General features: G+C 38.8%; 1 protein-coding gene across 12 annotated transcripts in view; it reads left to right on the top strand.

Moving 5' to 3' along the window:
- ptprt (protein tyrosine phosphatase receptor type T) overlaps positions 1-16054 on the top strand; it is a 248900-nt gene that overhangs the window by 128257 nt on the left and 104589 nt on the right. For all 12 annotated transcript variants that reach the window (XM_049479917.1, XM_049479923.1, XM_049479919.1 and 9 more), the window contains exons 9-12: positions 88-197; positions 9860-10061; positions 10393-10495; positions 13254-13527. In XM_049479917.1, coding sequence (XP_049335874.1) covers positions 88-197; positions 9860-10061; positions 10393-10495; positions 13254-13527 — 689 coding nt within the window. The remainder of the gene's footprint in view (positions 1-87; positions 198-9859; positions 10062-10392; positions 10496-13253; positions 13528-16054) is intronic.

Below are 16054 nucleotides of genomic sequence, written 5' to 3'. Positions count from 1 at the left end.
TGAGAATAGTTCAGGTAAATGTCTTGTGAACATCCTGTAGTGTCAACATTGCAATGATGATGCTGAAATGATATGTGTGTGTTTCAGTTCCGGGTCCTGTTCCGATGGAGTCGATTCAGACGGGTCCGTATGAGGAGAAGATCTTCATGCAGTGGAAAGCTCCCAACGAGACCAACGGTATCATCACTCTGTATGAGGTAAGAGCTGAATGCAGGGTTTGGTGTTTTAAACACTTCATTTCAGGTCTGTAGTGACGCCTGTTCGCTGTAAATCTTCTATACTGACAGAAGATGCTGACAGATGTCACACACTGATCTTCTCTAAAGCTGCTCAGTGTTTTTACAGCATGAGAATAAAACTCATCCAGAAGATCAAAACCTTGCAAATGTTCTTCTTAAACCACTTTAACTACAGAAACTGGTGTTCTGTGTTTTATCACTGGCAGAAATATTTCTTCTAAACATTTCCTCTCTCACTGAACTGCCTGTGGTTCCTTACTTCAAGCAAGATGATCTGTTAAAAGAATATATCACTTTTAGTACAACATCAAATCCAAGTAATAAGAAAACAAAACGAACAAACAAATAAATAAATAAATAAGCTGTGCCGTGTTTCTAACATTTACTTAAAATTCTATTTGATTGTAGACAGATCCTTTACAATAAAGGTCACCAAGGATGGTGAGCACTGGTGTGATAAAGAGTGTGGTGAACACTTGGTGTGAAGATGAGGATAGTGAACACTTGTTTAATTAAGAAGGTGGTGAACTTTGGTGTGTTTATGAGTCTTTTGTTCACTGGTATGTTTAAAGTATGGTGAACACTGGTGTGATTTTGATGATAGTGAATACTGGTATGATTATTAGGCTGGTGAACGTTGGTGTGTTTATGAGTCTGTGGTGTGATTATGAGGATAGTGAACACTGGTGTGATTATGTTTTTGGTGAACACTGGTGTGTTTATGAGTCTTTTGTCCACTGCTCTGTATTTATTTTATTATATAACAGCTTTTACTGAAGAAATCAATAGCTGTTGACCTGTGTGATTGATTGAACGTTATTATGTTAAATCTCCACATCAGTGTTTAACAGTATAAATACATCACCTAAAACATCTGACTGACCTTATAAAGCGACTGTTTCCCATCTCAACATTCTGGAGTCTTTTCTGGCCAGGCCTGAGTTCCTCTGAATCACTTATTAATCTATTTGCTGACATCACCTTCTTGTTTCTACACAAATAAGAGACATCTACTCAATTTTTCACTCTAATGCATGTTTTTAAAAGGAGGTTTAAAGACATAGAGAAAGGGTTGATATGGTGAGGCAGGAGGGGGGGTAGGAGGAGGCAGGGGGAGGCAGGGGTGAGGCATTGTCCTCAGCTTTTGTCTCCAGGTATGACGTTGTTAGTCGTGTGCCATCTTTGCGATAAGAGGTCTGGCAGAATTTACCAAATGTATTGAGTCGACACAATGCCGCCCCATTTGGTGAGATAATTGCTGTAATAGCCTTCTTTGATTTTAATTAGAGGCGTCCAATAGAATTATGGAAGGGATCCGGATGCTTCTCTTCTCTTTGCTTCTATTAGAGATGCAGGAAAATTAGAGCTGGGACAATGCTTTAATAGAATAGAGGGCGAGATGAAGGGAGAGGTGGATGCAGGGATTATTAAAGGAGAGAAAAGGACAGTAGCGATAAAGACGATGGTACTAAAACCCCTAAACAGCCTAGGCTTCTTAGCTGTTTTTAAGATGATTTTATATTAAATGCACTGCTCTTTAAAGATAAAATACTCTCCTTGAGCCAGGGCAGATACTGTGTGAATACAGCTTTGTTTACATCTCTTCTATATCTGTCATATACATTCTGCACTTTATAACCATACTGCCACCTTCATAGCATATTTCACACATAGACCAACAATCATTGGGATGTTCCAGTGACTAATATGGAGAATATCAGCTCTAAATTAAATACACTGCAGCATGTATGTCTGTTTAATTTAATTTAAATGCACTTTCTTTTTGGTTTCCCAGCTTGTCCAGAAATGCATGTGTCCCACAATGAGAGTGAGCTCATACAGAAATGTAATGTCAGTGCAGTGAAACTTAACTTTCTGCTTGGAGGAGGAGCCCAAGATACCAAACTTAAAATTTTATATTGTGCATATTTCCTGTAGAAGAAACACAGCAGGTCAACAGTTCAACAAACAATGATAAAAAAAAAAACATACAGGCATTGTCTAACAGTTTAGAGAACAAAGGAACACATGGGTGTTTAACACAGGCATAGACAAGGGACACCCGGGAGAGGAAACTAGGGGGCGGAGTTACAAACAAGACACAAGGTGTCAACACTAATAACTAAGGCGGGGCTAGGGCGGAGACAGGATCAACAACAAAACTGCAACAGACAGAAACTGAAAACGGAAAGAAAGGAACGGAAAAACAAAAGACATACAGAAATTAGTAGCTGGTGTGTTGCAACTTTATTTTTTAAAATGTTTGTATTAAATCTTCACATCATATCAAGGTTTAACAGTATTAAAACATCACCTAAAACATCGATCCGGGCTTTTCTCACAGCCGTTTACTAGAGAGTCACGAGCACACACACTTATACACACTTACACACACTTATACACACTCACACACACTTACACACACTTACACACACTTATACACACTCACACACACTTACACTCACACAGTATGCAGAGGGATCAGTGTGTGAGTGCGACTCTGATGTGTCCTGCATGAGAATCTCCTCTTTTGATCAACTTTTTCTTTCTTTCTCTCTCTTTACAAAACCGCCTCCCACTCCCGAGTCATTGAGGCTTTTCACAAGTTAATTGCCTTGCTGACAAAATAAAGGGAGTAATGTGAAAGAAAAGCAAAGGGGAGGAGGAGGAGAAGAAGGAGAGGAAGAAAAGCTGCACTCGTTTCTCTGTTTTAATCAACAGGGAGAATTTCTGTTTAGGTTAAGTGTTGATAAACAGGGGTCTCTGCCTGTTCTCCTCCTTCTCTGACTCTATCTATCTCTGACTCGATCATTTTCTGACTCTATCTATCTTTCTCTCACTTTATTTCTCTCAGACTTTATATTTCTCTGATTCTATCTTTCTATAACTATCTGTTCTCTATCTTTTGCAGACTATTTCTTAAACTCTATCATTCTTTGACTCTATCTATCTTGCACTGACTCTATCTTTCTCTGACTCTTTCTCTATCTCATTTTTCCGACTCTATCTTTCTTTCTCTGTTTCTATCATTCTCTGGCTTTCACTCTCAATCTCTATTTTTCTCTGACTCTTTCTTTATCAGATTATCTTTCTCTGACTCTATTATTCTCTGACTCTGATCTTTCTTTAACTCTATCTTTGCATTTGTTGAACTGTTTATTGTTGCTCTCCGATGAAAAACATGCTTCTCCAAAAACAGCAACTTTAAAGGAGAGATACCTTCTTAACTTTTGATGGATCTCAATATAAAAGGAGTTTATTTCAGGTCATTTAGGAGATATTCTATTGGTCTATTCATCAAGAGATTTTGATACAAAATAAGGGTCCAGAGTTGTGTTCAAATTATGTAGAAAACTAAAAATCAATAAAAAATGAGATACTTATTTTACAGCAATGTAAAGCAATGGTACATATGTTATATATTTCTCTGGGGTTGAAGCACACAGGTTAAAAACCCGCCTCTCTGTACTAAAACTAGAAATAGCGTGAGTCCATTGCCACACGTTTCTCCCCTGATCTTGTGTTTGGTTTAATTTGTGAGGTCTTTTGTAGACGAGTTTTAATGGCGTGATCTTTCCCGTCACCTCAGTCGCCGAACGCCTGAGACACGCCCGCTCTGCGGAGAGTCAAAACACCGGCTTTGTTTACAGAGAGCGTCCTGTCTCCTCGTCTCGCTGCTCTTTTCAGGACCTGACATCCTCCGAAGTAAACAGCCGCTATTAAAGCCAAGCAATTAAGATAAACGCAGGGAACGGAGTCGCTGTTTAACCGCAGACTGACGCAGACTGTCAGAAACAAACCTGATACCCCGATTCTCCCGGTCCTGAAGGCGAGACGTTTCTCAGGTGTTTTATACGCTGATGTGATTGATGGTCGTGTTCGAGGCGGATAAACATCACGGGGTAGCTTGCTTTAATTAGCAGATACATGCAGGAAGCAGACAAGCAAAGACAGGAATTAGCTTTATAATTAAAAGAGAAGATGAACCTCTGATTTCTTTAATGTTCATCACAACCAGCAAACAAGCAAGCAAGCTTTTACTGTTCACTATTAATCTGGTGTTTGTTCTTTACAGCTGGTGATGAATAAACCAAGCTCCATTAAAGCTCCAAAATAAAATACGAAGTACCAGTCAAAACTGTAGATTAATATTAAAGTAATTCTAATATGGCTAATGGAGAATATCAGCTCTACATATATACTACAATGCTGGTTTCTGTTCAATTAAAACAACACGAAAAAAATTGTTTCCCAGCTTGTCCAGAAATCGAGCATTGAGAGTGAGCTCTAGTGAAATTTCATGTCAGTGCATTGGATTTTTGCATTTTGATTGTTGGGGAAGCCCATGAGCAAAACATATGTATTACCATAACTACGCCTAATGCTGCTTTCAGCTCAAGCATTGTGGAATTGTTGATTAAACACTGTTTATATATACATAATCTTCATAGTATTCGAGTGCAGACTAAAGGGGTGTCGATATGTGTTGTGATGTTTGATGTCGACCATGAGGGTCTTGGTCTTGGTTGCTCTCAGTGTTTCTTCTTTATTATTTATCCTTATTCTTTTAAAGTTCTTCTTCTTCTTCTTCTTCCTTTGGGTTGTTTAAAGTAAGCTCAGACCTGGACCTTAGATCTCAGTCAACTGGCTTTGTAATGAAATTTCTTTGATAAAAAAATGCTCAATAAATTAAAAGGACTTTGCATTGAACTGAATTAAATTAAATGAAAATTGTGTCAAGTGACTGTGGATAGGATATTGTGATGTCTGATGCTCATATTGTGTGTATTAATGTAAGATTCTACATCCTAATAATAATAGGGTGAGAAAGGCAGTGATATTTGATAGAGGAGAGGAATAAACTCATCCCTCTCTTTTTTAGCAATGTTTTTTTTCCTATTCTCCTGAAGGTCAGGTACTGGAGCTGACCCCTCAAAAAGCTGTGAAGGGCACCAGAGTTCAGGCGGCAGCTCTAATGTGAAAAACCCTGTTTTTATTTACTGTTTATCATGATTGTGTGGCGAGTCTGGTTCCAGAGCGTTCGGTTCTGAGTGAGGCTGAGTGGAGGATTATTGGTGTGAAGTGCTTTTGGTTATATCAGGTGTTTTGCAGGTTTTAAAAATGTAAAAATGCAGGAGAGCACCTGCTTCATCTGCACACGGTCCACACGGCGAGCCGGACTCCAGCGCCCCGAAGTGACGGAGAAGTGATGGAGGAATCCGGCTCTTACTGCTTTTGGCACCGTAAAAGCTGTAAAATCACTCCCGAGGTGCCGGATGCAAATCTTCGCGTCTCATCTCCGTCTCGGCCGGCTTGTTTACAGACTCCGAGTCTCGGGAGGAGGCCACTCCAAACGCAGCCCTGCCGTATATTCCTCCTCCAGCGCGGCGCGGCGCTCCGCATTAGCATTTGAAGGCAGGATGTAATGGGTGTGGGAAGCAGATGCCGTCGGTTCCGCCGGTGGAGAAACGCTCGGCTCCCGCCGCACTTTCAAAATCTCGGGGGTTGAAAGTCCGTATGGGACTCTGCTCGGATCCGTCTCATTGCTTTGTGACTGGTCTACTGGGGCTGTGGGAGATTGGTGGTTGCCAGATCCTCAAATCTTTCATTTGGATGCAAATGCTGTGTGGTGTTTCTGCGCAAGAGTCTGAGAGCGAGAGAAAGTGTTTGACTGGAGGCTCTTTTGTGAAAGGACTCCTCTGTCTCCTGCTTACTTATTCAGTCTCCTCCTCACTCATCTTACATCTCTCTCTCTCTCACTCTCTTTTTTCTCTCTTTCTCAGCTCTGTTTCCATCTTTCTATCTCTCTCAGCTCCCCCTCGTCTCCCTGTGGGCCGGCAGCTATTTAAACATTGATTATTGCTCCAAATTCACTCGCTGCTTTAAAAACAGGGTAGTCCACTTATTGTCAACTAGGCCTCAGACTCTCACCATTTATTCAGATTCAGGTCAAGAACTTCATCTACACAAGATATACAGTAATAATACTGATAAAAAAGCAAACATTTAAAGAAAAAGAGAATAAAATAAAGATGAGAAGAATCAATCTTTTTGTGGGCCCACTTTTATTTCAAAATGTTGATTTTCTACATGAAAACAAGTGTGCAGAATTTAATGTGGAAGATTTGGATGAAAAGAATGAAAAAAAAAAAACAAATATGGTGCAACCTATTTATCAATTTCTGCCAATATAAGATGGATGAACGGATGGATGGAAAGACCTATTGATGAAGAATAAATGGATTGGTGGATGTATTGATGGATCGATGGATGGATGGATGAATGGATGAATGGATTGATGGATGGATGTACAGACGGATGTATGATTTGATTAATGGATAGATAGACAAACATACCCACATAGTATTTTAATACAATAATTTGACAATGGAGGTCAATGCCAACGGTAATGTAAATGACTGCCACCTGGTGTCTCCCTGTATAAATAAACATCAACAGGTAGCTGCACTGTTAAAGTAGCAATCCGCCAAAGTCAGTGCTCACTTGACTCTTAAAGGTAATGATGAGCAAGAGACACTCTGATTGGTTTATTTCACAATTCGCCCAAAATGATTTCAGAACCACAGCCATGACTAATCCGGAAAATTAGTAAATGCTTTTTGCACTTCATTTTGAGCAGCACAAGCTGTACTTTTCCCATCGTTATGATAGCAAAGACACACTGACATGCCCCTAAATTGAGCTGCACGGTGCACAATTGATGGCTCGTATATAGATCATTAAATTGGGGTCCTTTCTGTCCACTCTTTCTCTCTCTCTCTCACTCTTTCACTGTGTTGAATAACTGAGAAACCTCTCCACACACTGAAAGGAAAATTGACCCTTTTCATTCGGACTCTGCTCAATTAAACCCGGGCCCTGCGGTTCAGCTGGGCTTCAGGCTGAAGCGACTGCCACGTGCCTACACTCAGAGAGAGAGAGAGAGAGAGAGAGAGAGAGAGAGGCTGGAGGGGTGCTAAAAGAAATCACTTCATTTCTACCTCTGCATTCTGCCGTCTCTCTGCAGCGCCGGCGGCTCCGGCGTGGGCATTTTCTCGGGGGGTAATGGGAGTTAAGTGGGAGCTTATGACAGAGTAATGGGTGGTCTATCGATCTGCCCAATGACCATTCAGTCGCTACGGTCTTTTCATTCAGTCGGTAGAAATGGACGCGTTAATAAGTATTGTGGTGGTGCGGGGAGGTGCGGAGAGCGCCGAGTTCAGACCCAGTTCAGCTCCATCATATTTGTTTAACGCTTCACACAACAGCTGTGTCACGGAGGAGCGTTCAGGAGCGTTCAGGAGCCGGCGAGGTCAGAGCTCCATCAGACGAGGTCAGGAGACGGGCAGACGCCACGTACAGGTAGAGGTCAAGAGGTCGTCCATCACATTAATGTGGCAGGTGTTTCTATACCTGATTCGAACAGAACCCTCCAAAATCAGCCTCTCTGACTGAGGTGTGTTTTATAGAACTGATGGAGTTACAGTTAGTTGAGTTGTGAGGTGTGACGACATGCTTAGAAAACATTTGAACAACATACAGACAGACAGACAGACAGAAAGACAGACACGTCCAGGTAGCTGCACCGTTAAAATAGCAATCTGCCAAAGTAAAATGAACATTGTTGTTTTATTCTCTAAACTACAGACAAAAATTCTATTATATTTTTATTTACAGAAAATAAGAGTGAAAGTTCAGAGTTCAGAAATCAATATTTGGTGGAATAACTCACAATAAATCACAGTTTTAATTTCATGCATCTTGGCATCATGTTCTCCTCCACCAGTCTTACACACTGCTTTTGGATACCTTTATGCTGCTTTACTCCTGGTGTAAAAATTCAAGCAGTTCAGTTTGGTGGTTTGATGGTTTGTGATCATCCATCTTCCTCTTGATTATATTCCAGAGGTTTTTAATTGGGTAAAATCCAAGAAAATGTTATATATGTATTTGGACAGTTTATAATGGGCAAATTTTAATGTCAGTCCTGTTACTGTGTGGCTGCCCACCACGGACTCTAATGCTCCTGAAACAAACACCATTTTCCATTATATAACTGCACTCATTTCTCCGGATATGCCGCCACGTGACTCATCGTCGTTCCGGTTCTCCCTCCTACTAATTGCACACACCTGGACTCTGTTCTATAAATGGCTATCTATATTGTATTCTCACTCGTCTGTCTTGTGACAACGTTAGACAAATTCACTTTAAAAACGTATTAAAAATAAACTAATCAAATTAAAAATACAATAAATAAAAAAACATACAGTTCATATATGCTTAAACATGATATATTGTGAGGAGGAACTTCTTCCTTCAGCATGGATGTGCCCTGGGTGGCCATGACCTTGTCGCCAGTAAAATATAATACAATATAATGTGTGTGTGTGTGTGTGTGTGTGTGTGTGTGTGTGTGTGTGCTGCATGCTCTGTGAGTGTGTGTGTGTCATCCTCTATGCATGGAAAGCTTTTAGGCCTGTCGGCACCCAGCTGTCAATTTGTTTGATTTGAAATCCTAAATGGAGATCTGAACTGTGAAACATCTCCACTAAAATGTTTTGATTGCCCTGAAACCCTGTACTTATCAATTTACACAAACATCAATCTCCACTCAGATATAAACTGACTGCTGCTGTGTGTGTGTGTGACTGTGTGTGTGTGTGTGGGGGGGGGGGGGGGGGGGGGCAGCTTCTGTTATCATAGATTGTGATAGAGTGCATATTCTTTTATTATAGTAGAGTTTCTGCTCTTTTAATTGAGTTAAATTGAGATACAGTACCCTAAACGTTCACTATATTGCAGTTCTGCTCTTTTATTTGAGTTAGATTGTGATCCTGTACCCATATTTTACTGTAGTGCAGTTTTTGATAATATATATATATATATTTGAGTTAGATTAAGATACCATACCTTTATTTTAACTATAGTACAGTACTGCTCCTTTAATTGAGTTATTTTGTGATACAGTGTGGATATTTTCTCTAATATACAGGCTATTTTATTTTAGTTTAGTTAGATTGTGACAAATAGAATGTAAATTATAGTTTTTGCTCTGTGATTAGTTAGTTTTGAAATTGAGTTAAATTAAGAAACAGTACTTAAACTTTCATATATAATACAGTTTCTGATCATATAATTGAGTTAGACTGTAACGCCATACCTTTATTTTAACTATAGTACAGTTCTGCTTTTTAAAATTGAGTTAAATTGAGATATAGTTCCCGTACTTTCATATAGAATACAGTATCTGCTCTTATAATAAGCCATAATGAGATACCATACTATTATTTTTTTTTAAATAGTACAGTTCAGCTTTTTAAATTGAGTTGAAATACTTGATCTAAATTTTTGCTATAGTACAGTTTGTTCTCTTATAATTGAGTTAGATTGAGATACCATACCTGTTCTGCACTATAATAAATCTCTAATCATACCCTTATGTTAACTATAGTACATAACTGTTTTTTTAATTGAGTTATTTTGTCTCTAATATACAGTTTATTTTATTTTAGTTGAATTAGATTGTGATATACAGAATGTGAAGTATAATTTTTGCTCTGTGATTATTGTAAGCAGTTTAATAATTAAATTTTTTATTGTAATGTTTGTTTCCTCAGATCACCTATAAGGCTCTGAGCTCTCTGGACCCCAGCGCTGATCTGAGTTCGCAGCACGGTCGAGTTTTTAAGCTGCAGAATGAAACTCATCACCTGTTCGTGGGTCTTTATCCCGGAACCACCTACTACTTCACCCTGAAGGCCAGCACCAGCAAGGGCTTCGGCCCCCCCGTCACCACCCGCATCGCCACCAAGATCGCAGGTCAGAGAGAAACACCAGCAGTACTGTACAGAACACACAGGACAGAGTTATAGAGAGTATCATTATTTAATAATTAAAGGATGGATTTAACACTGTGAGGCCAGTATCTAACAAAAAATATATAAAAACTCAAATACAAATAATCAGTAAACAAGGTTTAGAAGAGACAGTAGGAAAATCAAGAAACAATTGTTATGCCATTTATTTATATTTTCAACTTTATTTATTATTATATTATACACAAAAAAATACACAAACACAAACACACACACATGCACTGGCACATTATAAGCATGTTATAACTGTTAATAACACTCTCTTATGTCTGCAGCTCCTTCAATGCCTGAATACGAGACTGAATCTCCTCTAAACGAGACCGACACCACCATCACCGTCCTCCTGAAACCGGCCCAGTCCAGAGGAGCTCCGGTCAGGTGAGCACCACCTGAAACTCTGACATCACAATTCACACACATATATATATAACAGTGCAGAATCCAGTCTGTAAATCCACTGTAAAATAAAACTGGAAACATCACTGATCAGGATTCCAGTTCACAGGAGAAGAAAAAAAACGACAACTTTTAAAATGTCAATAAAATAAAGTGTGAGATTCACATTGTGTTAATAAGTGTAAGTTAAGATACAAGGTTTTTGCATTTTAGCATAACAAAAGAAATAGATAAACCAGAGGTTTCTGAATAAATGAACAAATAGACAAATAAACAAACAAACAAATAAATAAATAAATAAATAAATAAATAAATAAATAAATAATATGAACATCACAATAATTCACAATGAATTTATTGATATTAGTGTTTATATTCAGGTTGTGTACTGAGTTATGATATCCACCAGGTCAGGTCCTGTAGATCAGGGAGATGATAGTGAGCGTTAGTGAATATTGGTGAGCGTTAGTGAGGTAAAAGCTCTCTTTCAGATCAGAATCATTTGTATTCTGGGGGCTTAGGAGCTTCTGGAGGAGCAAACAGAGCATCTCTCTGTCTACAGCATCAACCAAGCAGACCACACACACACACACACACACACACACACACACACACACTATACACACACACACCATCATCAAACCACAGATACACTACACACACTCCAGTAGCAGCTTTACACTGTACACCTCATCACTACACTACACCCTCACAAAATTACATTACTGTACAATAAAATTACAGACAAACAGATTTAGTCTGTTTATCAGTGTTTTTCCTTTAAAGCTTATTAATAAAAACAAAACTAATGTTTTTTTGTGTTTATTATAATAAAAAATAAACAGGTTTTAATTGTTTTTTTTATATTTCTTTAACCTTTTTAATTCAGGGAAAAAAAAACACATTTTGGCCTCTTTTAAAGACTTTTTTTCCCCTAAGATTGGACTGAAAAACAGAAAATATAAAACAACAGCAGTAATAATAATAATAATAATAATAATAATAATAATAATAATAACATGGAATTTGGCCGACCATGGTGTATACAGTATGTGTATTTTACACATATGAAGCCAGATTTACTAAATTATAGTGTCCTTAATATAAATTTAAAAACAGTACATTTTCAGCATTTACTGTATGTGAAAAATACTGCAGTATTTTAAACCTTCTGCAGATAAAAATGCTCAAAATTACAGAAGCGCTCTCTTTCTTTCCCTCTACCTCTCTCTCTCCATCTCTCTCTCCCTCTACCTCTCTCTCTCCATCCATCTCTCTCTCTCTCTCCATCTCTCTCTCTCTCTCTCTCTCTCTCGTTCATTTGAAATGGTGATCTGCTGTTTTTAAAGCAGTAAAATAGAGAGCAGGAGGAGTTCTGTGGTCAGGGTAATTATCCTGAATGAAAGAAGTGAATTAGAGGCTGGAATAATTTGCTCTCGTCTTTTCGGTGAAACATGCGTTTCACTAATTGCACATAATTGTGAGGAGCGTTCACGGCACAGAGAGACGTAATTACAAACAAGCTCTATCAGTCCTGAGAGCTCAGAGCGTCTCCTCGTCTTTTCATGAACTTCAGCCCGTCCGCCTCGGCCCTGCCCCCTCTCTCCCTTACCCAATTACTGCAGGGGAGATTTCCCTCTGCTGGATCCGGATAGCATCGTCCTCCTCATCTTTCTCCTCCTCTTTCTCTTCCTCATCCTCCAATTCCTTCTCCCCCTTTTCTCCTCCTCACTGATGTTCTGAAGTTCTGTTCTGACCAGATGTACCAAGTAACTAAGTACAAATACTTTGCTATATTACATTACATTAAGCAGAAATGCAGGCTATCTATACTTTACTTCTGTTATTCAATTACTTGTTTTAAGTTTTTCTTGCTTTTCTTGATTAGTTTGTAACTTTGTAAGATCATTATTATTCTATGTTAAAAATAATACAGTATTCATCCCTAAAATCTAAGCATAAACCTAAACCTACACCTAAACTCAATGATTAATCAAACCTAAAACTTAACCCTTAACCAAAACTTAACCTTAACCTTAAGTCTAACCCTAAACTTAATTTTAATCCTACAGAATAAACCTAACCTCAACCATTAATAAACCCTAAAACCTAACCCTAACATAAAACTTAACCTTAACCTTGAGTCTATCCCTAAACCTAACCCCACATCTAAACCTAAACCTAAGCCTAACCTTAAGCCTTAAACCTAACCCTAAACCATCAATCAACCCTAAAACCTAACCCTAACCGTTAACCTAAGTGCTAAATCTTACCCTAAACCTACACTTAAACCTTAACCTAGGCCTAATCTTAAACCACTAATCAACCCTAAAACCTAATCCTAACCAAAACCCTAAATCTAACCCTATTCCAAACTGTAAACCTACACCTAAGGCTAACCCTAAAACTCTAACCCAAATCTTAACCTAAACCTTAATTCTAAACCATCAAATGGTAAGATTAGCATTCAGTTTAAAGTTCCATTCAGTAGAGTTTTTTTCTTTTCTTTTAACTTAGAATTTATGTTTAAAAGACATGCATTTATGTATTAGTTGAGCATCTATGTACCATCTCTAATGGACCATTAAAATATGTGATACATTTAATGAACATCTGTATAAAAGAAATATGAGGACAGCACTGAGAGAATAAGACCTTTCCTAGATGTTTTGATGATGTTTTGCTGATGTTCTCTGGATTTCAGGGTTTTTATAGCGGGTTCTGTGTGTTCTCTCTGCAGTGTGTATCAGGTGGTGGTTCAGGAGGAGCGTAAGCAGAAGGTTCGGAGGGCGACGGATGTTATCGAGTGTTTTTCGGTTCCGGTCAGCTTCAGGAACGCCTCGGTTCTGGACTCGGCGCATTACTTCGCGGCTGAACTCGCCCCAGTTAACCTGGCGGTGGTGCAGCCCTTCACCATCGGGGACAACAAGACCTATAATGGTTACTGGAACGCCCCCCTGTCCCCCGCCAAGAGCTACAGCATCTACTTCCAGGCCCTGAGCCGAGCCAACGGGGTGAGTCCTGCAGTCCCCCCTCAGCTGCTCTTTACTGCTGTTCACACTGCGGCACGGAAACTGGTTCCAGTAATAAAGAAAATTCTAATGAAGAGCAATACTTAATTACAGGATAAACTTGGTACTTATACTTGGTATTCATGATACATGTTTAAAACATTTTACATTGTGGTAAAACTGGAGTTTATTTATTTATTCTTTATTGCTGTAACAATAAGCTTCAGTACTTGAGTCAAGACCAATGATACAGTGCCAGTATATTATGAGAAGCAATAACTACTTAACTAAGTAAAGAAAAAATACTTTAAGAAAATCACTTTAAGAAAAATGAAGGTCAGTCAATATGAATTAAAGAATTTCAAGCACTTTAAATGTCCCCTCAACTGCAGTCACAAAAAAAGACCATCAAAAATGTTATGATGATAAAACTGGCACTCATCAGGAAAAGAAGGTTCATCAGAGTTTCCAGCCTCAGAAACAGCAAGTTAACAAACAGCTTCCCAGATAAGAGTATCTAAATACTTCACAGAGTATTTTAGTTTGTTTAACACTGTTTTTAAGTTACTACATGATTCCTTATGTGTTCCTTCATAATCTGATAGATCACTTCACTATTCATTTACTATGTAGGGAAATGTAAATCATTGGATGTTAACGTGTGTCCAAACTGTATATACTATATATATATATATATATATATATATATATATATATATATATATATATATATATATATATATATATATATATATATATATATAAACCAATAAAGCAAATACAGAGTAATATTCAGTCCAATTATATACTTACACAAAATATAATGAATAAATATTAACTCATAATATATTAATGGATGGATGGATCTTAAAATGAAGTGTTGCCCCAATTTCAGACCTACATCTTTAGTCACTGAAAATATTCTTTATTTTTATTGAGAGAGGAAAGTGAGTTAGTGTTGGTAACAGGTTCCCTCTAGATGATGGTTGTTGTGTGGTTCTGCTGCACATGTGAAGGTCTTATGAAGTGTAATAGAGTCCGAACTCCTGCCGGACGGGCGGAGGCTGGTCTGCAGTGCCCACTGCTCCAGCTGCTGGTGTGTTTGTGTGTATCTTGATTTGATTGGAACTTGTTCAATTCAATCTGTGTTTCGTGTGCTCGGAGAAAACCACTCAAAAACAACCTCAGACCGTGACCTAGATAATTTGATCGGAGAGTCATGCATAAAATATGGATTTAGGTTGGTAGTCCAGGCTCAATACCACCGTCGCAACGCGCCAAGAAACCTTTGGGGTAAAACTGCGCTGCAATTGATCTGATTTCCAATTTCCAGGGTATAGGAAGGTAAATGGATTTACCAGCTGCCAATTTGGCAGTTATTTATTATCATTATGATAATACCTCAGGTTTGGAGGAAATGAAAAGAAGATGCTGCTTCCTGTTTTTTTTCATGCTTGTCTGCTGTTTCAATGCATAATATTAGGGTCTTTAAAACCATCCATCCGCTGTGGTGTTTCTGCAGCAGCAGCTGTTATCAATATCCTCTAAAGCCACCAAGATAAAGCGAGTTCTGGATCTGGGTTCTGGTTCTGTAGATGACTTTTTGTGGATTTACAAAACGTCATCCGTTAAAAACTCTTCAACTAGTCCTTATTTTAGGTGGGGGGGGGGGGGGGGGGAATCACATTAGCTTTGAGGAAAGATCTGTACACTCTTCCTCTGTTATATTGATATTTAGCTTTACGTTCAACCTCAGCCCATCTCAGCCTGAGGAATTTTCAATCGTACATGTATCAAATCCTGTTCTGACTGTTTCTGTGTAAACTAAACACTGTATATTTTCACCATCAATCAAAAAGAAGCACATGCTAGAAGCTTCCTCCAAAATGAAAGATCAATAACAGCAGGGATCCTCAGCAGAACGGGTCTTTGATATGCAGATGCTGATAACAGCTGTCAATTTGTGGTGTGAGTCGAGCAGATCTCCCCGGGGGCAGAACCTTCAGAACCTTCAGAACCTTCAGAGTCTCACAGAGCGAGAAGATCTGTACTGATTTCTGTAAGTGTGTAAGTGATCCAGCAGTGCTTCGGTTGATCAGTCTGGTTCCTCACCAACATCCAGGGACAGGAAGTGGTGAAACCCGTATTGAAATGTTGTGCTAAAGGGTAGATTAGCAGTAATAACAGAGAGCAGGACAGGGATCTCTTCTTTTGGAAAAGAGGAACAGAAACTGCAGCTAAAGAAGCCAGTAATTGTAGCTCAGGGCGATTCTTCTTCTTCACTAAAGGAAGAGCCGAGCTGTGAAAGACCTGCTGGCTTTTAAATTACCAGAGAGAAGAGCAGAGCGTGTCCTGAGAAGTTAGTCGACGAGTCAGTGAGTGAAAGAGTGAAAGAGTGAGGAGAGAGTTTTGTGAAATTAGCAGCAGTGTGGATTATGAAGGTATGCCTGGTCTCACCTGTCCGTCTGGGATCTAGGCTCCAGTATAAATAAGTAATGATTAAAATACACTTGTTTCATAAATATTACTA

Source organism: Astyanax mexicanus, chromosome 5 (genome assembly GCF_023375975.1).
Source record: "Astyanax mexicanus isolate ESR-SI-001 chromosome 5, AstMex3_surface, whole genome shotgun sequence".
Classification (NCBI taxonomy): domain Eukaryota; kingdom Metazoa; phylum Chordata; class Actinopteri; order Characiformes; family Acestrorhamphidae; genus Astyanax; species Astyanax mexicanus.
Note: the sequence above shows the minus strand (reverse complement) of the source record. Positions and strands in the feature narration are given on the sequence as shown.